Source organism: Ambystoma mexicanum, chromosome 2q (genome assembly GCF_040938575.1).
Source record: "Ambystoma mexicanum isolate Mex_15411 chromosome 2q, UKY_AmexF1_1, whole genome shotgun sequence".
Taxonomy (NCBI): Eukaryota; Metazoa; Chordata; class Amphibia; order Caudata; family Ambystomatidae; genus Ambystoma; species Ambystoma mexicanum.
The window spans coordinates 539,393,944-539,420,059 of record NC_090924.1 but is presented as its reverse complement, the minus strand read 5'-3'; the positions used below and the strand labels follow the sequence as shown (position 1 = coordinate 539,420,059).

At 45.4% G+C, this 26,116-nt stretch overlaps 1 protein-coding gene across 2 annotated transcripts in view; it reads left to right on the top strand.

The window, feature by feature from the left end:
* DLEC1 (DLEC1 cilia and flagella associated protein) overlaps nt 1-26,116 on the top strand; it is a 1,790,999-nt gene that overhangs the window by 1,597,110 nt on the left and 167,773 nt on the right. For both annotated transcript variants that reach the window (XM_069647686.1, XM_069647685.1), the window contains exon 35: nt 15,044-15,235. In XM_069647686.1, the coding sequence (XP_069503787.1) occupies nt 15,044-15,235 (192 nt within the window). The remainder of the gene's footprint in view (nt 1-15,043; nt 15,236-26,116) is intronic.

Below are 26,116 nucleotides of genomic sequence, written 5' to 3'. Positions count from 1 at the left end.
GGAGAGAGGCACCCAATAACCCCAGTTCATTAATCCCATATTTTCTATCTGCAGACATCTTACTCTTCGAGTCAGAAATACAGTGCACCGAGGTCCAGCCCAAAGAGCCAACCGTGTGTTACACATCACCTTTGATTATACGGCATTCACCCAGTCAAGACCGGCGCCTCTGCGGGAATCAGGTGAGCGTTACATCAGGGTAACGATCGCGGCGGTCAAGACTAGGTCTCAAGAGGGGTGAGAGTCACTGAAAGCCCGCAATGAGCACACAAAGCAAGGACACTTACAAATTACTCCAAGCAGGTGTTATATTAAAAATATATTACAAGGCCTTTGTAACATTGACCGTAGCGAGAAATCACAATAAAACTCAAGTAAACCAACACATACCAAACCAATACAATATATATATACAAATACAAATGAGTCTAACGAGTTAGACGCACGAAATGTGTAGACCACCTAGATGGGGAGGAAAACAGGCAGTGCGAATATTAATTAGACCCAGTCCGCCTTCCGAGGCACCTAACTAAAAGGAAGTCCGAGCCCTACGAAGAGTGGAGCCTTGTGCTCAAAAGTACCTGCACACGCTGGTGCCAACGGGCAAAAGGGGAGTCTCTTCGAGGGAATCAGGCAGTTTAGTTCGATGGACAAATGAAGATGAACAGAGCTCCGCGACTCAAGCGCAGCCTCCACTGGGGGCAGAAGCAGAGCGCGAGTACAGAAAGGCGTGCTGTTAGACACAGCGGGGAAAAGCGATGGGCTACTGCAGGAGGGCGACCAGTTCCTAGCGATGCTACTCACCGGTCCCTGATGCAGGCAGACCCAGGCTTCTCCACGTCAGTTTCAGTGCTGGCAGGTTCAGATACGAGCAGGGACGTCTCGGCGTCGTGTACATTCCGCAGCAGCAGAAGTTGAGTTGAGGATGTCCCAAATGCGGTGAACCCGCACAGTTTGTTACCGCAGCAGGGCAACGGAGCGGCTGTGTGTATTTCAGCCAAATGTACACTACTCACTTCAGACCTGGGAATGCCAAGTATACGAATCGTGTGAGAGTGACAAGGACTCGTAATACAACACAACCTGACGGCGGTTACAGAGCAAGACTCCTCGGTAGGCTGGTCAGTCTGCTGGATGGCCCAGAGACACTTCCGAAGGCTTATGTGCAGGAGATGGTGAAGATGCCGAGAATAGTTGTTCCCACTATTCCAAGGGGTCGAAGTACCAGTACAGGCCTTCTCGTTCGATCAGAGGTAGAAAGGGTTTCACAAAACGACAGCAGTGCAAAGGAGCAGTCCTTCAGCGGGTCACCAGCGATTCTTCGGTTCAGCCTTGTGGTTGCAGGATACTTGGCTACTGTATTCCTTTGTTCGTGAGAACTCAGGAGATCGACATGGTAGTGGCGTTTCCAGACCCCTCTTATCCACAGTTCCCTTTGCGCCAAAACGGAGGGGACCCAATGGGAGATCCACTCATAAAACACTCACACCATATATGGACCTATCACGGACCACGGGGGTCCCAGGCATTCACACCACCCTAGACTCTCTGGCACCCAGGATGTGTATTGGGACCAGACATCCCAGCCCGCATCCTGGAGGCACACACAAGGCCTGTAGAAGCCCGCGAAAGCATCTGTGTTTCACGGGAAAGTACATGCCCAAATAAGGAAGACCCTGGGTCGGCTCGACCTGGGGGAGGTGAAGGGGGCAAGACGGTCAGCGGACAGGACAAAGAGCCTCGTGGTCTGGCCATTTTGGGAGCCAGGCCACCATTTTGGGCTAAGCGCGAGAAACGCGCTTAAAACGCCAAAAGGAGCTCAAAAACACAAGAAACGATCACTGCCACCAATCCCGTCCGTGATTCACTTGCACCGTTCATTTACAATCCAAAGAGTGTATCTAGGGCCTGTAGAAGACTAGAGACCCAAGAGAGCAGTAACTTAGCTTACAGTGCCCTCTTGTGCCATGTTGTGTGAAAGCTGCAACATGATAAAGAAACTACGGAAAACACAGTTTCCCGGTACTGACTGACTTAAGGGCATGTCAGTTTCCCCGTAAGAATGGAGCCAAAGCCCAGAGGAGTGCGGCAGAAGGCTGCACTTCTCTGGCAAAGTCTAGATCATAGTGAAAACAACAGCAAAAAGTTTAGGGGTTGCCACATGGAAGGAAAATTACCCACAATTGAAGAAATCTTTCCTAACACACATCAAGGGATGTATCTTGGAACATGTGTTTTTCAATCATGTTCATATACTTGGGTCACTCTAATGTAAAACGGAAAAGGCAGCTACATGCGACATCCTTTTTCTGACATATTCAAATCAAAATCTTTTTAAGAAACTTTTACAATGTTGTCATAAGAAGCCTTTGATGTTAAGTGAGAACTGAGACATCAATTGGGAAAATACCGAATGTTGCCTTGAATGTTAAATTGTTTACACTTGTGCATTTCCAAGTACGACCTAACACACACAGAGCACCAATCAATCTGCACCGGAGACCGCTTTTTCTGCACACTATTCTGCATGTATACACTGCGGACTGGTAGGTATACCCAATCCCGGTGCACTCCTCGATGAGCATGCCGTTTATTTGAAACAGACGTTTTTTTACATTTCTTTTTGCATTTCTCTACATTTGGCCCCCGTCAGTATATATACTTGTCTCAGGTGCAGCTTTCACCTGGCTTGAACTCGCTTCGTTTAGCATACGCGCCCACGGCATGTTCTTTAAGATTTACTTTGTGCAACATTTTGGTTTTGCATGTCATTTACTGCCTACCCCTAAGGTCCGTCCCTCCACCTGCGTGGCAGCTGTCTATTTGTCATTGGTCAAATGACGCACCAGCAGGGGAGCGCCAAGGCTCATCCAATCAGGATGATGCGCGTATACGTTTACCCGGCATTCCCACAGCAACGGTTTCACTTTCTCGGCTGCTCTCTTTGCCGGCAACTTTGTGCAGCGCAGCTCCAGACAAATGCGGAGAGATCCGCTTCTCAAGTAAGTGTTATGAAACACACTTTGTCCGTGCCTAGTCTCAGGGAAATTCCTTTCCTTGCCCCAATAAGTTTAATTTGCTTAGGCAGAGACATATATATTTTTTACAACAAACTGCGGTGCTTGGAATTCTTACACGCACTGCCATAACCTCACGGACATGCATTTTTTTGACACACAGGTCATGTCACAAATGGACAGCCAGGTTTAGCAGTCGTCAAGCAGAGTGAGAGTCTCCAGCACCTCAACCAGGGAAGACATTATTTATGCATAGTGGGTGTCTGCACCATTTCTACTATAGAAGGCACTACTTACCGCCTGAGTAAGTTTTTTTCCCCTATGTTTCCATTAACTGAGACATGGGACACGGATTGGTATAGGAAACTTATAGATCCTATCATTTTGTTCTAGGTACATATTTGTTCCCTTATTGGCATTCTTTTTGCCCCCCCCCGATATCTACACCCATGATGGATATTACTGCTCATCCATGCACTGGATAAGCTACTGGTAAGAACTAGGCGACACTGTTGTGGAGCTTTTTTCTTCTGTGTTTTAATGTAGCATCCCTAGGGAGCTTTTTGAATCATCATTTTAATTTCAATGTCACTCCTTTACTCATCACACTCCATTTGTTATTTGTAGATAGAGATCCCGGGACTACCCCATCACACGTCCTGATGAAGGCCTGCCCACAAAGCTGCATCTTAAAGCTCCTTTTTAGGCCGAAACACTGTTGTGTCGATTACATCATCTAAACAATGCATAGTCTAAGCATTGTTGTTGTTTTCTCTAAATGTCCATGAAACCATGTTTATGTTCATTTTGTAGCTGCACAATTGAAAGTAATGACAAATTTTGGCAGTTTTTGTGTAAATGTTTGTTGCCTTTAAATCCAGCTCTGGTTTACTGGATTATACGTATTTGTATTGTATTGTAAACACCCCTGGGAGCTCTATCCCCACCATTCTTGGTTAAATGTTCTTAAATACATTCAGTATCTCACCCTGAATTTTTGGTTTTGTTTACTTAAGTACACCCACCTGGGTTTTTCAGGGCTCTGCCAGGTGCCCTTACATTGTATTGTGAATGAACAGGGGAAGTGAAGTGCCCCCTTGTCATTTGGGGTTCGAGCCCGGCCGAGGGAGATCCAGGGGTAAAAGGCCATCACCCAACGTTCACTGAGAAAGGAGCTGTTTTGATTTGTTGAAAGCAACTTGCGAGGGGTCAGCGCCCAGAAGAGGGGGACTTAGGGGTTAAGCCATCACCCAATCTATTTGCGGAACAGATCTTTGGGCCTCATTACAAGGTTGCAGGTCCGGAAACAATGGTGCCAGTAAGCTTGCCGGTACCGTTGTTTCCTGACCGGCAAACTATGAGTTCTGTGAGCAGGTGCCTTTCAGCCCACCAGGTCTGACCTGGAAGGCGGAACGGCACCTGCTCGCAGACCTTGACTGAAGCACCAGCACCATTCATGAATTGTTCCGGTGCATTCATCCTCCCCATTCCCATTGAGTCCAATAGGGAATTACCGGGACCGCCGAAGCTGTAATGCCCCATTAAGTCCCTATTGACGGGCGCCAGAAAAAAATGACTCCGGTGGCAGCCGTGCCGATATTTACCGGTACGGCTGCCACCGGACTCATAATGAGGCCCTTTGTTTTTGTTGCTAATATCAGGCCCTCAAAGGCGAGAGACTTTTATTGAAAAGAGACTTAACCATCGAAGAACCTGATAGCTGCTGAAGAACTGTCAGCACGTGCTGGGAAAGCTCGAGTGTGTGCTGTGCTCAGGAAATCCACCTTGTCCCGTGCTCAAAACGTGGGGAAGGGAGAACCCTGGTGATCACATCTTTACTTATTGTTTTTGAACACTTCTTTCTTTATTGAAACCCCGTCCCACACTCTTTTTGTAGTTAGCTGGAAGGAATTGGCAATCGTTTTTTTTTAGTATAGCCTTTTTACTTTGACAAGATGCCACAAGGACTGCATTATTTTTCATTTTGATGGTCGACGCTTGTTCCCATCTTAGATTTAGGTTTAGCTTAGGAGTTTTTCCATCCTGCATTTACAGTTTTATAAACACCCTTTAACTCTGATCACTTGTGTCAGTCTTTACTGTTGCCACCATGAGTTTGGTTTAGTTTAGTTTAGTTTAGTTTATTTATTTATATAGCGCAGCCAAACCCTAGGGTAGCAGGGCGCTTAGGCTTAGGCAAGTCATATGTTACATACAGTTGCACATACAGGGTGGGGTACAACATTCGAAGAAAACGTTACAGTACAGTGGACCATGTTACAAAGTGGTCTGAGAGTTTAGGAAAGTCCTAAATTACATATAGTTGCACAAATAAAGGTGGGGTACAACATTCGGAGAGAGAGTTACAGTACAATGGACCATGTTACAAAGTAGTCCGAGAAGAGGCAAGGTCCACTGGTAAGTGGACAGGTTACAGAGTGGTCAAATGCATTACTGTTGCATGAAGATCCTGGATTACCGGAGGCCGGTTTTTGCTAAGTGCCGATAATACTCTATTGGTGCGAGGAGAGTGGTTCCTTTACCTTGGCTCTGAATGACCAGAATGATGTGCCTGCTCTGATTGTCAAGTTCAGCGCGTTCCAGTGTTTCGCTGCTAATATAGGGAAGCTAGCTCCCCCTGATATTTTTAGATTAAACTTTGGGATGTTGAGCTGGTGTAAATACGGGGATCTGGTTGGTCTTGTGGAACTGTGTCTAATACATTTGTCTGAAAGATAATGAGGGGCTTTCAGATAGAGGCATTTGTGTGTGATGACAAGTGATCGGAGTTTAATCCTCTTGTGGATGGGGAGCCAGTGCGACTCTTTTCTGACGGTAGAAATGTGGGCCCTGCGGGGGAGATTATGTGCACATCTGAGGGTGTTATTTTGTAATGTCTGTAGTCTGTTCAGGTTGTGGTTGATTGTGCCAAGGAAGAGTGTGTTGCAGTAATCGGGTTTGGACAATATAAGTGCCCTGGCCAAGGTGAGGCAACTACTGGTGGATAAAAATGGTCGGCACGTGTTGATAAGCTTGCTAGTGTATGCTGTGGATGAGATGGTGGCGTTGATTTGTTTTTTGAGAGAAAGTGTGGAGTCAAGGTACACACCCAATGTTTTAACTTCTTTAGATACTTTTATGATGTTGCCATCAATGATAAAGGATTGGTATCTAGGGTCTGATTTGTTAAGTCGGGCCTGGGATCTGACAATAAGCAGTTCTGTCTTATCATCGTTTAAGCAGAGACTGTGGGTGGCCATCCATGCTTGGATTTCTAGGTAGATCTCGTTCAGCTTTGCAACATCCTCCTCATAGTCCCCCGTGAGTGCAGTGAGGATCTGTGTGTCGTCAAATTCCTTACATATGGTGTCAGGCATGGGATGTGACTCAATTGAAACTAATTGGGGAACCCTACAATTTCAAAAACGTAGTCAGAGAGCCTCTAGTCCTTCCATCGCCACCAAGGAATCAATACGGTTTGATATCTATAGCATTAAGGAAGATACCATTCCCCCTGGGAAAAGAAGAATGATTCCTACAGACTTGGTTTTGATAGCCCCACTGGGGTGTTACATTCAATTGGCCCCAAAATCTGGTCTAGCATGGAAGTTTGGGATAGACGTCTTAGCAGGCGTTATTGATCCCAACTTTAGGGGAGATGTAAAGGTTCTCTTACAAAACCATGCAGGGATCCCTTTTTAGGTGTTAGGCAGAAACTTGTGCAGTTCCCTTAGGGACCACTGCAAAAAGTTTAAGACTACAGGTGTTAGCAGTAAACCCAATTGGTAGCAGTCTGTACCACCCAGATTTACCTGGTAGCTGTGGCTGAGCAGTCATACTTCTCTCAAGAAGAGTTAGGCAGTATATAGAGTATACACATTAGGTACAAAAATACAGTAGCACAAGCAAACACTGACCAGAGCTTTGGTATAAAAGTATATAATTATTTATTTAAAAACACACTTGTAAAAATACACTGGCACTAATATGTCAAGCAAGTTCAAACACAGTCACTAGAAATATATACACCTCCCTAATTAATTATTCGACAAGCCTAGGTTAGTACACCACTTGTTTAGCAAAGCAGAGGTGAGCGTGTAACCATATATGGCACTCCAATAATGATTTAAAAAGGGAGAGAAAAAGCAGAAATAGGAAAACACACAATACCAACACTTTTAAAGAACCACAGCAAGTCAAGAAAGGCAGGGTCTACTGTAGAGCAAAGGTTCATAGGCCAGGCCCACTCTTGGAGAGAGCAAGGCGGAATGTGCCCAAGATCACACAGTTCAAGTACACTTTAAATGTCTTTGCAGATAGTTCCAAAAGGAGTTAGATCAGTTCAGAAAAGTTAGTTAACAGGTCCGAGGTCACCCCCAGGATAGAGAGTCAAGGATTTATGGGACACCTTGAACAGTCTGTTGCAAGGGAGACCAGGCGGGACACAGTACCTGAAATGATGAGAAAGCTCCAGCAGGTGCAAGTTGGAGCTTCATCCAGGGGAAGAGAAGATCTCGACGTGGAGGAAAGCTGAAGGTAGTTGCACTGCCAGGGAAGAAACCAGCCGCAGAGTTTCCCGGTTAAAAGGTACTACTCTTTTATTCGCGGTAGTGGTGAAGCGTGGCTATCCGGCTGCCGGGGTGCTTGGCACGAGCTATTCGACCACAAGACGATCCAGGAAGGTGAAAAAGGAGAACTGGTTAACCCCACCAGCTCAAAGGAAGAAGACTCTCCTGGAGGAAGATCTTCTCTGTCGTTGGGAAGTGGCGAGTTTGGTTCAGCAGGGCTCCACCGGTGGTGTTGTCGTTGCAGGTCGGCTCAGCTTCTCCCTCTTCGGATTCTTTAGTTCCTGTGGATTCAAACATGTTAAGCGGGGAGCTCACTCAGTCCAGGGTGCCTATTCCCTCAGAGGCAACTCAGTCCAGGGTGCCTATTCCCTCCTCCCACACATCCTGTAGACCCAGACAGAGTGGCACCACTTTTGGAGGCTTCTGTGCAGAAGCCTGCCAAAAGTGGAACAAAAGGCTCGACTTGGGTTGCAGTTACAGAGGCGAACACAAACGGCATTTTAAAACCGAGTCCTGGCAAAAAGACCCAACCGGGGAATTAATATTAAATAACCCGGCGGTATCTTTAACATTGCACCAAAAAAGTGGTGCGTTTAAAATGAATGGGAAAATCCCATAGGAAATATTCTGGTGGAATATTTTGCGTGGTATCCACTGCCACCAGCCAGAAACTCGACAAGGGGGGACTGGACAGTGCCCCCTTGGAAAACAGACCCAGGGGCAATCTAATTACCCCTACCAGTACTTCCACAATATGATGGTTTGTACTGCTTCTGTTCACAATTTGAGGCTAGTAAAGCCAATGGTGTCTTTACATGCCCTGGGAGACAGTAGTCAGTCCCAGGGTATGGAGTCTCTGTTTGGGGGTCACTATGACAACCCAGTATTACTGCACTGAGGGTGCTGTGTAACACACATACCAAAAACACATGAAGCCCTATGGAGTAAAAGACCACATAGCCCATAAAACACATTACATAGTCAAAGGACATTCTCAAATCATGCCTAAGAGTGGGAGAAAAAGAGTCTCACTCTTAGCAGGAGAAAAAAATAAACCCCCAAAATCCAGCAAAGCTGCTGGGGGACTCACTAGGTTTGGGAAATTAGCCTATACAGAGAATTCTCCCTAACATTAGGTATGTCAGGGAGATCAAATTGCCCAAGGGATTTTGGAAAGAGCTCTATTTCCTCAGTTTAAAAAAAGTTAACCAGATAAAACAGAAAGAGGTAACTTAGGCTTTGGGGAATCTGATAAATCAATTAACATCGAAGAAAGGAAGGGAGATGAACCTACCATCTACCCAGACCAAGCCTTCGCCCAGCGAAATGATCCAGTTCTCGCTGAGGTGTTTTTACAGACAATTCAGAAGAAAAAGGCTTACAGAAGGGGAGTCCCTTTTTCTTTCTAAAACAAGGATTGCTTTACATACAAAGAAACCTCCCCACAGGGTATGGTATAAACACAATTAGTAATTCCCAAAAGCCACTGAAAGGTTGTACTGGAAAACGTGCATTCCCACCTTACTGGGGGGCATTTAGGACAATCTAAAAACCCAGGCGCATATTGGTGGAAATTTTAACTGGCCAGGTATCCACGCCGATGTACAAACTTTCATACAGACATGCGAAATATGTAAAAAGAACAGCACGTACATCCCATCACATGCCCCTCTGAATCCATTGCTGATTATAGAAATCCCCTTTTCAAGAATTGATATGTACATAATTGGACCGCTTGCAACCTCCAGATAAGGCAATAAATATGTCCTTGTGATCGTGGATTATGCAACCCGATATCCTGAGGCCTTTCCCATGCGAAATAATACCACCGAGCTGATACTTAAACATCTTCTACTATATTTCTCCAGGGTCGCTTTCCCAAGGAAATACTAACAGACCAGGGCTCGAATTTTATGAATAAGCTTATGGCTGAAGTCAAAGAGCTACTCCACATTACCACCTTGCAAACTTCTGTGTACCATTCCCAAACCGATGGCTTGATAGAAAGATTCAATAAAACCTTAAAAAGAATTCTCTGAAAACTGGTAAACACGGACGGGAAAGACTGGGAACGAATGATCCCATGGACACTATTTGCGGTGAGAAAAACCCCCCAAGCTTCCACAGGTTTCTCTCCATTTCAATTGCTCTAAGGAAGAGAGCCGAGAGATGTCCTGGACATGCTCCGGGAAACCTGGGAAGAATGAGAGGAGGCCCCTATTCCCATCTCGCAAACGGCCACCCGAATGCAAGAACATATGAAGTTGGTCCGAGACTTAGTTTGTACTACTATGAACAAAACCCAAAGTCAACAAAAGGCCACATATGATAAGAAAGTGAATTTAAGATCATTCTCCATAGGACAGAAAGTGCTGGTCCTCTTACCAACCTCAGATAACAAGCTGGTCTCTAAATGTCACATACCTTTTGAAATAGTAGAAAGAAAGGGAACATGTACTTATAGAGTAGCCCAACCAGATAGAAAACAGAAAATCCAATTATATCACGTAATTCTCTTGGAAGAGTGGAAAGAGAACCTGTCAACCACCCATGCCAAAGTACTAGCCTGTCTGGTTCCCGAAGATATAGATAACTTTGATCCAATTTCTTCTGAGCTATCTCCTCAACACCAACAAGACCTAAAGGATGTAATAATCTCATTTTCCAATGTATTCTCGGAAAAGCCAGGAAGAGTCAAAGGTACATACCACTATATAAGAACACCCTAAGGTAAAGTGGTACACTTAAAACCATATCGATCAAGGAAGTCAACAGAATGTTGAAAGCCAACATTATTGAGACATCCTCAAGTCCATGGTCCTCGCCTATCGTACTGATCACTAAACCTTACCATTCCTGGAGATTCTGTATTGACTTCCGTCAAGTTAAAGCCATATCGGACTTCGATGCGTATCCCATGCTACGCATCGACAACCTAATTGATAAACTTGGTTCAGCCATCTTTCTATCTACCCTAGATTTAAATAAGGGGTACTGGCAAGTTCCTGTATATGGACCAGATAAGGAAAAGACTGCGTTTTCAACACCGCCAGGAATTCCAATTTAAAGTCCTACCTTTCGTTCTACACAGTGCGCTAGCCACTTCCCAACGCTTCATGGATCAAATCCTACAACCCTATTCTGATTTTTATGGAGCTTATATTGACGATATTGGCATTTATAAAAAGACTTGGGAGGACCATCTCTTCCATCTTTATACCATCATGAAAGTCCTCAGAAACGCTGGCCTAACTGCTAATCCAGCTAAGTGCAGATTGGACCAATCAGCCGTAAAATATCTTGGCTTCTTCTTAGGGAACGGGAATCTACAACCACAACATGAGAAGGTAAAAGCCGCCTTAGATAAACCAACTCCCAAGACCAAAAGAGATCTTGGAGCTTTTCTCTGGTTAATAGGATACGACCGAAGGTTTATCTCCAACTTTTCCGACAAAACAGCCCGGCTGACAGATAAACCTAAGAATGCCGAACACCAGAAACATCATTGGAATGACGAGGATGACCTATGTAATAAGGTGTGCAGTCATAACATTGAATTAATAAAGTCAAATTACAATAATGTCGAAAAATAAAATCCGAAAACAAAAAAATCGAATTTCTTATTTTTTTATTTATATGTGTTTTTTGGGTTCTGCGTGTAAAAAAAGGGGGGGAACCCCCCATTTCGAATTAAAAACGTAATAAAAGAGAAACTCGATTTTTTTTTTTTTGAACAGGTAGTCTACTTCTCTAAGGAGTGTGCCCTGCAGACCGATGCCTCCCTTACAGGGTTAGGAGCCGTCCTATCCCAGGTTTGCGATGGATTAGAACATCCCATATTATTCACCAGCCGCAAGCTGTTCCCACAGAGGAAAAATTACTCTATGCTGGAACTGGAGGCCCTGTCCATCAAGTGGGCCATTATCCTTCTTAGGTACTACCTATTGGGACGAAAGTTCACACTTGTTACAGACCACTCACCCCTAGTTTGGATTACCCAACGCAAAGACTCCAACCCTAGGGTCATGCAATGGTTTCTAGGCCTACAACCCTATTGTTTCACTGTGGAACACCGAAAAGGAAAAAACCAGGGAAATGTAGATTTGCTTTCCTGGTTCCACTGTGAAACAAATGTGGCTACATCGCATAGAGGAACGGTATGTGAGAAACCTGAAGGTGTAAACACGGATCTGTAATCCAGGTGGCCAGGACACGGCCATCGCTATTGAATCCAGTTCCTGGGGCTTGACTAGTGAGGGAGGATCACCTGGATGGGGGGTCCTTGGGAAGTGGGAGTGGGGCACTGACAGGTGAGTCACGGTATCCCCCTACTTGCGACACGTTTTCCCCATCCTACCACGTAGGATATTCCAAAACACTGCCCCCCCTTTACTCACACGAACACTTTCACACAACACGAAAGCCAACGAACTAACACCAGAGCCACCTGTCATGTCCCAATACAAGGGTCAGGCAAAGTCAGGCAATTGACCAGAATCACACACACCTGATGGCCCTTTCCCTTCCCCAGAGGGATAAAAGGTAGAGCACACAAGCACAAGACTAGCCAGGCAGATTGTACGATGTAAGAGCTAACTCAGCACGGCAGTTCAAGAGGAGGAGACCAGGAGAGAAGCGACCTTGCCCTTTCCGACTAAGGCCAGTGAAACCTCAGCAGAAGGAAGCGTAAGTCCACGAACAATAGCCAGCGTGTATTGGAACAGATGTCAATGGTACACAAGACCCTTCTCTGCTAATTACGAAGCCAGGGAGGGACGCTTGTCTCTGCGGTACCAACCTTGACTCCAAGGAGAAAGAAAGAAACGCAGTTCATCACCGCCGGTGAGTCGAGTGGAGTAACGATATGAAACCAAGCTGTTTTAAACTAAAAGTAGCCAACAGCTAATTGGAACTTTGAAAGATAAGAATGTTAAGAGGGAGAAACCAGCAACAGAGAAGTCCGGCACCACGTGGGTGCTCATGCAGGAAACTCTGGCCGATTACCCGACGGTAGAAACTGCCATAACCATAAGGCCTTGGGATAAGGCAAGAAGAAGTCAAAGTGGTCACACAGGGGTCTTGTAAAATCCTCTGTACCGTCGAAAGTCTTTGACCGGCAGATGATTGGGAAACTGAGGAAAATGAATCCTGCTTGATGAAATGAGTGTATGAACAGTGTGTTATAAAGGTTAGCAAGAGTGAGCCCAATCAAGGAAAGTCCACAATGTTTGAAAAGACATTAAGATTTGTGAAAGTAAGAAGTAGTGAAAGACCAGGGGAAGTGAAGTGCTCCCTTGCAATTTGGGGTCCAAACGCGGCCGGGGGAGATCCAGGGGTGAAAAGTCATCACCCAAAGTGCACTGAGAAAGGAACTGATTTGATTTGTTGAAAGCGACTTACGAGGGGTCAGCTCCCAGAAGAGGGGGACTTAGGGGTGAAGCCATCACCCAAAGTATTTGTGAAACAGAACTTTGTGTTTGTTGAGAATATCAGGCCCTCGAAGGCAAGAGACTTAACTATCGAGAACCTGATAGCTGCTGAAGAACTGTCGGCTCATGCTGGGAAAGCTTGAGTGTGTGCTGTGCTCAGGAAATCTGCATTCTCACATGCTCAGAACCTGGGGAAGGGAGAACCCTGGGAATCACATACTGACTTATTATTTGTGAACACTTCTTTCTTTATTGAAAGCCTATTCCACACTCTCTCTGTAATTAGCTGTAAGGAATTGGCAATAGATGTTTTTAGTATATGCTTTTTACTTTGACAAGACACCACAAGGACTGCCTTATTTTTCATTTCGGTGGTCGATGCTTGCTCACATCTTAGATTTAGGTTTAGCTTAGGCGTATTTCCATCCTGCATTTACAGTTTAATAAACACCCTTGAACTGTGATCACTTGTCTGTCTTTACTGTTGCCACCTTGAGTTCCTTACAGTAGGCATTAATGGATTTCGTACCGGCCTCAGCAAGTTGTCTAGCACCACCCACCATGCAAGATACTGAGCCACTTGATCCGAAACCTGCAAGGGGTCCGATGTGTGGCCCTGAAACTGCGACTATTGGCAATGGAGAAGCCACTGAAACAATCGCATGAGGAGCCTTGCCGCCGGCACCACTAGGATGCAGGAGGCCATGAGGCCTAAGGCACAGGAAGGCTGAGGGCCAGGACTTGTCTCTGGGATTGGAGGACATTGACCAGTCAAAGAATGTTCTCTACTCGATCTTCGGCCAGGAAAGGCCCTGAGCAGGCGAGTGTCCAAGACCGCACCGCTAAATCGGAGTGACTGGGACTGCGAAACCTGAGACTTTTTGAAGTTCACGGAGAGGTCCAGGCTCTGCAATACAGTGCATATGCTGTGAAGGTGCACTGACACTAAATCGGGGGATCTAGCTTGGACGAGCCAGTCTTCCAGGTAGCGAAAGGCATGAATGTCCTTCCTCCTGAGGTGAGCCGCCACCACTGCTAGCAGCTTGGTTAAAACCCTGGAGCCAAAGAAAGCCTGAATGGCAAGATCTTGACATGTGCTCAAGTAGTGCAATCTAGTTTGTAACCTGGTTGGATTGAATGTACTTAAGCGTTCCCAATCCACCCACAAGGGATAGATCCTGGGATTGCCAAATCATGTCCTGTCTATGCAGCCAAGCCCAAATTGACTGTGTAACAAAGTGCAATTCACACTCTGGGAAGGGCACCACTCTGCCAGTTAGGTGGCTGTAAACACGGGAACGAACTGCCAGTATCCCGCCAGCCACCTATCCCTTTTCCTGGGTGATGCCATTTTGTTTTATGGCTCTGTTGTACGTTGGCCCACACATCATTCAACCTCCCAAACTCACCCCATTTGCTGGCATGAGGCTACCAGCCCCCATGCTCCTATCACGTTGTGCGACCATGGAAATAGAAAATGGGACTTAGTCCCTTTTCTATTCACTATGGCAGCAAGTATTGTTTTATTTTTTGACAGATTTTGCTCATGCAATATGCATGGAGCCCATCTCCTGCCCCCCAAAGAAATCCTTACAACTATTTGCACCTCAGACTGACCCATGTAATGGAGCCATGTAACTGGCCCTGTGCAACCCCCCCACCCCCTCCCAACCTACTCCGTGACATTCAGTGATAGCTTAATTCAGGGGCCTGGGCTAAGAGACGAGGAAAAGTGACTGGTGCAGCCAGAGTGCCACACCTGTGTGGGCATGGTGCTCAGAATAAAGCTGAGTACTCACAGCCAAATTGTTATGCAGGATATTTTCCCACCACATTATGTAAACCAGACCCCAAAACCGTAGACCAAATGTTGTTTCAAAGACCATATCCCAGAAATTATTCAGATTTCGTTGCTGCTAACTACTGTAACAAAGCTAAGAGGTGGTGGAGTAAAATCCTGTTTTTTCTTTGTTACTCGTTCGTCAATCAAATCTACAATTCTACGTATTAATGCTTTTCTATTTCTTAGATTTTGACTGAAACAATTACGACCCGCATGTTGAAGCTCATAAATGCTACAGAGACTCCACTGTTCTTCCGGCTTCTTCTGTCTAGACCATTCACCGTGTCTGGATTTGAACCGAACAAGAGTCTGAAAACGTCACATAGCGATCGAGATGAACAAGGGCAACTTGTACTTTACCCTCAGCAAAACATGATGGTATGTATAATTACAAGAGCGTTTAAGTAAGCAAGCTTATAGTGACGTATAAAGTTGTATTTGTGCAGGGTTCAAGTCCTAAAAAATAAAAAGTGGGGGACTCTGGCAAGCACTGGGAAGTGACGTCACGGAACGACAATGTGAAATATGCAAACTTCATTCAGGCTTGTATTTATTTATTTATGTATTTATTTCAGGTTTTGGAGGGTACCTTAACTGTCTACTCGGGCATTCTACCATGGAGCATACCTACAAACTCGAATGTCGAACCCTCTCTGCACTTCCAACTAAACTTGTAACATTTTTTTTTGTTTTTTTAAAATTAAAATTGGCTTTAGTTTGAAAACAAACTTTTACAACATACAAAAAAAGAAGAAATTAATATCAACATTATAACCTCAATTCATCACTTATCTTACTCTACAATTCAAAGGTTACCAGACATTTTGTTGAAAAAAAATGGTCGACAGGACATTTGGTCGAAACCATTTGGTCGAAAACCAAATGGTCGAATTTTATTTTAATGTTTTTTTCACTTTTTTTTTTTGGGAGGGGATTACTCCTCTTTGCACTCTAACACAAGAAGAGTGTGATGCAACCCAGACTGCATTCTTTAACAAAATTACAAAGGCCAGGGACATTATAGCAAAATCTCAAGCCATTGGAAAGACGCAAATATCATCTCCCCCTCAGGAAATAACCCACTCCTCAGCCCCATTTAAGTTCACACAAATTACCACCAGTGACATGATAAAAGTGCTATCCACCATGAAACCCACAATGCTGTAACACCATTGGTTAAGAAACCGAACCTGGATCAGAGGAACCCTAACAACCTTATACCCATAACCAATTATAATTTAATTCTTAAAATAATGGATAAGCTTGCTACAATGCAACTCCAAGCCCATGTAGAAGATTCAGAGTCCCCACACTACCAACAATCAGATTTCCGCCCATAGCACAGAGACCGCTATGTTAGACCTGCAGACCAAAATGCTTAACATCATAGATGAGGGGAAAGCCGGCCTTCTCATTCCTCTGGATCTAAGCGCCACGTTCGATCTGCTAGGCCATAACTTACTCAAGACAGCCCTGAAGAAAACGGCAAACTGCTCAGATGAAGCTATAGGATGGATAATGTTCTTTCTTCAAAATAGTACGTCCAGAGTCCACTGGGGAGACATGTTCTCCCTAGAAAAAGAAATCAACTGCAGGGTTCCGCAGGGAGCTAGTATGTCCCCTCTCCTATTCAATCTGTATCTGAGATTTCTTTGTACAGTTCTGGATAACATCAACACATTTTTTACCAACTATGCTGATGATACTCAGCTGGTGATTGAACTATGCGGAGACTACCAGAAAGACAATGAGCGACTATCCATGGTATACAACACTGTAGAACAGTGGATGGACACGTATTGGATGTGCCTTAATGGCAAAAAAACGAGTTAATGGTCTTTGGATCACACTCGGCCACAACAAAGCGCCATACATCCTATAGCGCTTTCTTGATAAAGGACACACAAATTCAAGTCCTGGGTAAGATCAAAACCCTTGGCGTGATGCTGAAACCATCACTCGGGTCTGAAGCCCAAACCCAATATGTAAACAAAACATGTTCATACCATTTGAGACTGCTAAAAGCCATTAAACCCTATTTATCAGAGGATAATTCCGCTACCATCGCAAGAGCTACCATTTTGTCGCGCCTTAACTACGGCAACGCCCTCATTTTAGGATCCAATCAACAATGCCTTCATAGCTACCAAGTTGTAAAAAACAATGCAGTAAGAATCATCAAACAGAAAACTAGAACCCAGCATATTAGTGAAGCAAGGAAAGAATTACACCGGTTAAAAGTTGAAGAAAGAGTCAAATTTAAGTCTTTGACATTGGATCTATGGAAAAGGCCCATCATACCTTAAATCCAAACTCACACTATATGTGTCCAACAGAAAGCTGAGATCGGCCGATCAAGGCATGATTGCAGTGGCCGCCCACAAGTGCAAAAATGGAGCAGGAAAGTCCTTCACTGTTACAGTGGCTGGCCTCTGGAACAATCTCCCTGCTCATTTAAGAATGGAAACAAACTACTTGAGTTTTCGCAAATTATTGAAAACCCACATCTTCAACTAAAAGTCATATTGTGACTCACTGCCTGTCCACCCGTCATCTACTGTCTTGTGCCTATTTGCTCTAACACCTGTCTCTCTGTGTCCTTGTCTCTGCGCCCGAAGCTTGCGAGCTACCGGTGCAATACAAATTAATAAATACATAACATAAATAAAGTAATGCGATAAGTTGCAGTAGCCTTTGTGAAAAGCCCATAACCAATCATTTTGACCAAAGTATTTCACATATAACTGAATCGAAGGTGCAGGCAAGAACCAAAGCTGCCAGATAGACCGGCCACAATTGACTTGTTTGGATTTAGCCAAAATATGGGCAACCATGGTGGCGTTTAAAGAGGTACCCATGTGTTTTCAAAATCCTACTTGGTGCCTAAAGTAGATATTATGTTAAAAAATAAAGGACTCAAGGGGTTTCAGCAACAAAATGGTGAAAACTTTTGGCAGAGATGTCCATTAAGGCAATGGGCCTAAAATTAGCAGGCTCATACGGATCCCCTTTTTTAAAAATGGGAATGATTGAATTCAACCAAGATATTGGAATCGTATTAGATCGTAAAATGTTGTAAAACATTGTCAGGAGAATAGCAGCCCAAAAATGGGAGTCAGATTTAAGAATACACAACGGTATCCCATCTGGCCCAGCCGCTTTCGAAAATTTTAAACTCTGTATCGCTGATATAATTTGCTCTAATGAAAACGATATTAGCTTAGGACAATTCAGAGATCTAATTCCGGAATTAAATGCCGAAAAAAGGCGAGGTAAAGTAAACTTGGTACTAATATACTTCTGCCAGCACACAGATGACACCGAAGCTACTAGTTCACCTTGCGCAGAATCTTTCTTCTCATTTAGCATGTCCCAAATGTTGCAAGTTGATTTCGATATTTGATACAGATCGCATGTTTGGCATATCGATATGCCTGATCACCTGTTTTCTGCTGAATAAGGGCCCTCAAACTACTGTTTTTTTTCCTTCAAAACATTTTCATTTTCATAGTACAATCAAGGTTTCTACACATTAACTTCATGGTAGCTTCAACACTTAGTATTTTCTTGTATCGATGTATCAGTCTCAAGGTAGAACCAGACAGAGTCCGAGGCTGAGCGTTCATATTGTTCGTTTCGATACAAGTTCTAACTGTCCCCAACTTTGAGCCTCCCATTCCCCCCCACCCTATTATAGTTCAGTCTCTGCATTATTTGGTTGAGTTGAAGTCGAGAGATGTTCCTACTCGAGGCATTAAATGGTTACTTTCTTGTTTACACTTTTAGACCCATAAGCTTTCTAGTTCAGGATTGATCTCAGTAATGTTGGTCTGTAATGATGGGCTTCCCTGTCCCTGACGAACTCCATGAATGGCTCCCATGTCGCTAGAACTTTCTGGTCTTTGCCTTCCCTCAGTGCCCCCACTGTTTCCATGGCCAGTACGTTCCAAATGTTCACCCACCAGCATGCAATTATAGGGCCTTCTACATTTTTCCACCCTTGGGCTAGGGTCATCCTTGCTGCCATTAATAGTTGGCTGATAAGAGTAGCAGTATTCCCTGTTGCTGCATAAACTCCCTCCACCACCCAGCAGTTCCACTATAGCTGCGCTTTAGGGCACGTCCACCACATATGGTATAGGTCCCCTCTGTAGTGGAGGGGAGTTGGAAGTTTACAAGGATCATTTTGATAAAGGTGGGGTCGCAGCCAAATTTCTCTAAGACCAATTTCAAATATATCCAATCCAAGCTGTCCAAGGCGCGGAATGTTTGCCCCATCCTGATTCCTATGTCAATAATATCTATCGCTCGCCTGACATTATCCTGAGTGTGTTGTCCTATTATGAATCCCGCTTGATCTTCATGGATTATCTTGGGCAACACTTTCATCAAGTTGGCAGGATTTTGGCATATAACTTGGCATCGCTATTTAGCAATGATATTGGGCGGATGCTTGTGCAATCTGTGGGGTCCTTAACATGCTTTAGTATTTATACCGTGATTGATCTCCCCATGTCCGGAGTGACTGTGCCCTTTTCCCTGATGTGATTGAAGAGTTTACTCAGTGGTCCCAGGAGTTGGCTCCGGAACGTTTTGTAGTAGCCATTCCCCAATCTGTCTGGACCCGGGGTCTTGTTTGGAGGTAGGTGTGTTATAGCGTTGCTTATCTCTTGTGCTTTTATGGGGGCCTGCAGGGTAGCACTGTCTTCTTCAGTGATCTGGGGCAGGGTGAATGTCGACATATAGTGCATTTGATTTTGGAGGCGACGATCCTCCCTTTGCAGGAGGTCCTGATGGAATGTTCCCATTATCTTTAGTTTATCTTCCTGCGATGTGCAGAGCTCCCCTTTTTGCTTTCTAAGGTGCACTATATAGTTGTGAGCCCTTTGTTTACGCCGCTTGGCCTCTAGGAATCTATTGGCCTTACCCCTTTGGGCGTAGTAGGACTGTTTGGTGCGTAGTAGGGAATGTGCCGTGCGATCCGCCATGTGGACTTCTAGCTGGGCTTTTACTTTGCCGAGGTTTCTCCACATTTTGGGTGATTGCCTGGCTTTGTGTTATGTCTCAGCTTCCCGCAATTCTACTTCAAGTTTCTTCCGCAGGAGCCTTCTTTCTTGCATGTGTGCTGAGGTTTGTGAAATTAATTGCCCCCTGATCACTACTTTCCCTGCATCCCAGATCACCCCCCAGTCTGTTTCACCGTTATCATTTTCTTGGAAATAGTTATTCAATGTTTCCTCCATGTGTGCCCTGAGTGCGATATCTTTCAATATCATCTCCTTCAGTTTCCAGTGTCTGCGGCCTGTGATTATGTGTTTCCTCCGCACTATTTGCACCAGGACCGGCGTGTGATCGGAGAGGTATTTGGGTTCTGTTTGTACTTTATCTACTTGAGGTACCAAGGTGGCCGACACTAAAATCATGTCGATTCTTGAATATCCCCTGTGGGCTGCCGAGTAGTGGGTAAATTCTCTTTCTTGTTAATGGAAGAATCTCCAGGTTTCTACCACCCCCAGTTCCCTAAAGAGCTTACCCAGTGTTCGCCTATTCCTACTGTCTGCGGGAGTGGGTGGGAGTATCTTGTCAAGGGTCGGGTCCATCATGCAGTTGAAGTCTGCACCAATCACTATTTGACCCTCACACAATTCTCCTAGTTTATGCAGAATTTCCCCCAGGTATATATCTTGTTTCTCATTTGGGGCATAGATCGCAATTAGGGTATGCATTTGTTCATCTAACATGCCCTTGAGGAGCATGTATCTGCCCTCATCGTATGTATGGCCCTTTTCTTAAATATCACATTGGCCCCTAGTAAGATGGCCACTCCTTTGGTTTTCTTTCCCCCGGAGGCAAAGAATAGTTTAGGGAAAGCTCTGTGGGCCATCCTTTTTTCGTCTACCGGGAGTAAATGAGTTTCCTGAAGGAAGGCTATTGAGTCTTGGAGTTCTGCTAGTCTTAGGATGGAGCATATCTTTAAAGGGGAATTTAGACCCTGTACATTCAGGGTTATAATATTCAGGTCAGACATCCCTCCCTCACGTGCCCCCATCCCCTTAAGCGGTCGTTATGCCTCCTTCCATCATGCACGTTATGGTTCCTCCCACTGCGCAGTATATACTGTGTAACTTTCCCATTTAACCGTACCTTAGCATCAACTGTTCCCCCAAAAACCTCCCTCCCCACTTCCCCCCATCCTTACTCTTTCCCCTTTCCATTGGACTGAGGCGTCCTAGCACCTCCCTCGGGTTCCTACCGGGGCGTTGGGTCCTGTGTGTTTCCCAAACTCTTCCCTGCCAGGACATGTGTATATCCTGAAGTTCGATTCCGGTGGATCTGTCTCACCCTGGCCCTGCTCGGGAGGGCTCTCTTCGTCTCTCAGGCTTTTTATAGATCTCTTCTATAAACCCCAATCATATATTGTCTAACGTGATGTTCCTTCATCTGTCCTCATTTTGGTCTGGGTGCCCTCAGGTTGGTCTTCTTGCCTCGCCTTCTTTTAGGGACAGACAACCAATCCCATTGCTTCGGCCTTACCCTGTTCCGGTTGGAGGACTCTGCCTTATCTGTGTGGTTCTGTTCCTCCTCTATTTGTAGCAGGTCCATGCCTTCCTTGCATGTGGATATTTGCTGCAATTTACCTTCCCAGATGAATGTCAGTCCGAAGGGGTACGCCCATCTGTAGGAGATTTTTTTGGCTGCCAAGGCCCTGGTTACCGGTTGCATCAGTCTTCTCTTATGAAGAGTAGAGAGCGCTAGGTCTTGGAATAGTTGGACTTGTTTTCCGTTGACGGTGACTATCTGCTGCTTTCTTGCTGCCTGTAGGATCTCCTCCTTCATTACATAGGAGGTCATTGCTATTATGCTATTAGGACGTCTCTTGGGTCTCACCTGGGTCTCCTTTCCTAGGTCCCACTCTGTGCACCCTGTCAATGAGTACCTCTTCTGGTTGTATGCCAGAGAGAAGGCTGCTGAAGCATTGTTGCATTGTTTCTCTTAAGTTCTTGTCCTCGATCGTTTCCCCCAGGCTCTTGACCCTGATGTTAGATCTTTGGGACCTGTTTTCCAGGTCTTCAGCTTCAAGCTTCAAGTTGTGCGTCGCTCTAGCGATATGTTTCAGGAGGATGCTGCCTGCCTCTGTGGTGTCCACCCTGTCCCCCAATCCCACGATGTCCTTCTTCACCTCTTGCAAGGAGAACCTCAGGTCTTCTCTTATGGGCTTGGAGGGAGTCCATCATTCTGCATTACATGCTTTTCAGACACTTTTACAATTCCTCTTTGTTGAGCACCATGTCCATGCCTATTGCCTTGATTTCTTTGACACCTTCTTGTACTGTGGTTTCCTCACTCTGGGATGTTTCTGACCGGTGCTGTCTCCAGCAGTGCTCCAATTGCCCTGCACGTGTTTTGGTTATGGACTTGGATTTGGTCCTCAGCGGAGTGGTCCTGGAGATCCCTGGCATCTGTGTCCCCAGGTCGGTTTGTTCTATTGGTGGGTGATCACGGGTGATTGTTCTATGGTAGGTATAGGTTGCAGCACCTTTATTCTGAATCTGAATGGGGTGCAGCCCTAGGTCACAGCAGCCCGGTTTTGTTTAGGGGTGTTTCCCTGAGTGCGCCCGTTGCATGGATCTCCCTGAAGGCCAGGTGAAGGTCTTTGTGGTGCCGAGTGCTCTCTCTGCAGGCAAGATTCAGGGGGCTTGGTCGTTCGTTATGGGGGCCCCAGTGGGACTATATTCTGCCAACGGTGTTCACGGTTGTTTTTTGGAGGGGGGGTGAGCTGCATCATGGGGGGGCTGCTCCTCTTTTGTCCCTAATTAGTACTATTGCTCTGATTTCAGCCCCCCTGTCTGTTTGGGTCACGGGCCCGCCCGCTGTTTTCTTTTATCTCTGTTCTACTGTTCTATCAACCTGCCTTATGTGGAGTGTTCCGTGGGGGGCCTGCTCCAACACTTGATCCTCTGCTCCTGTGTGGGCGGGCCCGGGAACGCTGCAGCAGGATCACGAAGCCTCCGGCGTCCTTCCTGTCCCCCACGGGTGCTCTGGCCGTGTTGTTCGGCTCCTGGGGCGGTGGGGGGTGGCGCGCCACCGCTCAGCTTTTTTCCACTGTGGTGGGGAGCGGTGAACTCCTTTGCAGGGAGGACTGCTGGCTTGGGTCATGGTGTTGCTGTCTCCTACCCGCTCGGCGCCGATCACTCTCCCGTCCTCCACCCCACGCTCCAGATCCTAATGGTAGGTCCGTCAGGTGAAGAATGTCCTTGTTTTGGGGGCATATGCTGAGACCTCCGCTACGGTCCACGGCACTGCACGCATTCCGACGCCGCCCTCTGAGAGGCGGGCAACTCCACTTTGGTTGCCGCTTCCAAGCGGGCTTTCGTTTCAGGCTCCTCACCCCTTTTCCCCTGATTGGTGAGGGTGGCGGTGGTCCCGCACCAATGTAAGCTCCACACCGGTTCCACAGTTCGCCCTACTTCTCCTTTCTTTGTCGAGGGCAGAATGATAGTGTTTTTGCCAGAAAGTTGCTTATTTCAGCCTTTAGATGTTCATGCCCGAGCGGAGCGCAGAGGTTTTGCGACCTCACAGCTAGGTGGCCATTTTGGAATCATTCAAACTCCAGTTTTTAGATCTCTTGATCCTCGCAATTACAGAATTAAAGGGGGACCGATGGAGTGAGGGTAGAGCAACAGAGCGATACATTATTTCATGAATGTGCTTCTTTTGAATGATCATGGTGTTCCATTCCTCCCTTAGTGAGGCATTGCAAGACAATAAATTAAAGGATAGTTCCGGGACTTTTTTTTTTTTATTGTTCCTACGGTTCGGCCATGTGTTTTTAAGCATAAATCGGTAGATCGTAGAAAACTTTCCTATGGACCTTACCCGACTTTTCGTCCATTAACGCACTCGAAATCAGCCGCCATTTTCTGATAATCCTATCATTTCCCCCCATCAACCTGGCTCACCTGCTTTTGCGGCACTAAATCAAAACCCCCGCACCTGAAACAGACTTTATCAAAACATTCATATTCCCCGCCTCTATCCGTGCCGTGACTGTGCTGCGTAGGCAAACGCGCCCAGGCGTCTTCTACGCGACTCCACACAGAACCCGGAAATCAACACAGATCAGCTCACAACACAGCGCGCCACAATTGGGAATATGAAACTGTACTTTTAAATCAAACCGCAAGATTGTAAATTTGGTAAAGTACATTTATTTGACATCAAATGTTTAGAGAATATTCAGCGATTTTCATTTTTATTTGCTCACGTTCCAAAAAGTTCGTTTTGAGGCACGCGATGTTCCTTTGCTGTACACAGGGTCTTAGATCATCTCACAATACAGCGCCACAATTCGGAATATGAACTGTGGTTTAAAAGCAAACGGCAAGATTGTACATTTGGCAAAGTACATTTATTGGACATCAAATGTTTAGAGAATATTCAGCGATTTGCATTTTTCTTTGCTCCCGATCCAAAATAGTTCGTCTTGAGGCAAGCGATGTTCGTGTGCAGTACACAGGGTGTTGGTTTACGATAAAATAAGCTCTTCGGTCGCACTGACAATCGCATGGCTGTTCCAACAACGAGGCACTAGGCCACCACAACTGTCTGTATGTTGCATCTAGCCGTTAGTACCGCGTAAGGGCATACTTGTACTTGGCGATCCTCCCATAAAATGGTCAGGGTGGTAACGTTGTTCACGCGGAGAAGCAGCTGGTGGTTGAAAAAGCCATCCGCCGGTGTCTGGTACTCGTGACACATACAATAATAAAGGATGTACCTGTTTTAAAAACATAAAAAATGAAATTAGTCTCACCATCAGATCTTTATTAAAATTATTCATTTTATATATTAGGTCGGGAAATTATTTCATAGCTAGGACAGTGCAACTGGGTATTATACGTCAAGGGGGGGCTGTAGGATACTGAGACAGTCCCCCAGTGCAGGGATTGACAGGGAGGCAGTGCAGGTGGAGAGTGGAAGGGTCTAGGACCGAGGTCGCAGACAGTGGACCAGTTGTAGCAGGGGAGAGGGAGAGAGAAAGCAGAAGCAAAGAGGAAGGTTTTGAGGTGCTTCCGTAAAAGGAGACGGTTCTCCTCAAGATAGTGCGCGGTACAAAACAATATGTCACATAGAACGAACAAGTACAACTTAACCCGTCTTTAAAGCTACTGTATAGTAATTAAATTGCGGTATAAACTCATCTAAAGAGTTACTTACATTATATTTGCATTTTCCATTGTGTCTGTGCGTAGGGCAGCCCCGAAATACCACTCCTTCTATGCCGACGTTATTTCTTCTAATGAACGAACATTAAATGGCTTTCGTTTCTGAAATTATATTCATTATCGTTTCTTACGTTATTGCCCCACAACCCCAAAAAGAAGTCTTTCGGGATGGTCCCGGCCTGTCAAGGTCAAATAACAATAGAACCTTATACTGAGTCGTGGGCCATTGCGGCACCCGAGAAAAAATCAAAGCAGCTGACCTTCACTTTGAACGAGCACACATTCCTAGTTAGCTACATTCAGTGCAAGGCCATCTCACAGGACTCACAGAGCAATCACTTTTATTTACACAATACATAGTTACACATATTCAATGGGCCTGCGACATGAGGAGACTCGAGAGAACAGACAATCAAATTACAATCATTTAAACCGTGATGTGTATTTCTCAATGAGCTCTTCTTTAGGTGGACATGGAAAAGAGGCAATGTTGGGTGGCAATGCAGTTGTCCCCTGCACAGGTTCGTTCACAACTCCATGTATGTGCCTATCTAGGACATCAACAATAAGTCTCTCAATAAAGTATTATTGCATATCCTCAAACACTGGTTTGATAACCCATTGTTTACTTCTTTTAGTGAAGGCCTTATTGTAGCGAAGCGTCCCTAAAGTTCCGGTCGTCCTACTTTGTTGACGGCCAACATTATGGTTATGTGTCAAGACCGCTAGAAGAGTCCGATTTATCATGCCCTCCATGCCAAAATGCAATCGTTTTGGCCTGTACTTTAGGCACATATTGTGGAACACCTCCAAATCTCCTGTGTGGCAGAATTCCGTGAGTCCCCTCAAATCTCTTGTTATAGTTTTATCAAATACAATCTTTTCAATGGCTTTGTGAGTGGGTGATGAAGAAATCAACCACTTCTTCTTCCGTGCCTCCTCTGTGGACAAATGGCCATGTTCACAATTGTGGAAATGTTGGTTTGTGGTCCAGCGGTGAACGTTGCTACAGTGTAGCATTACTGACCGCCAT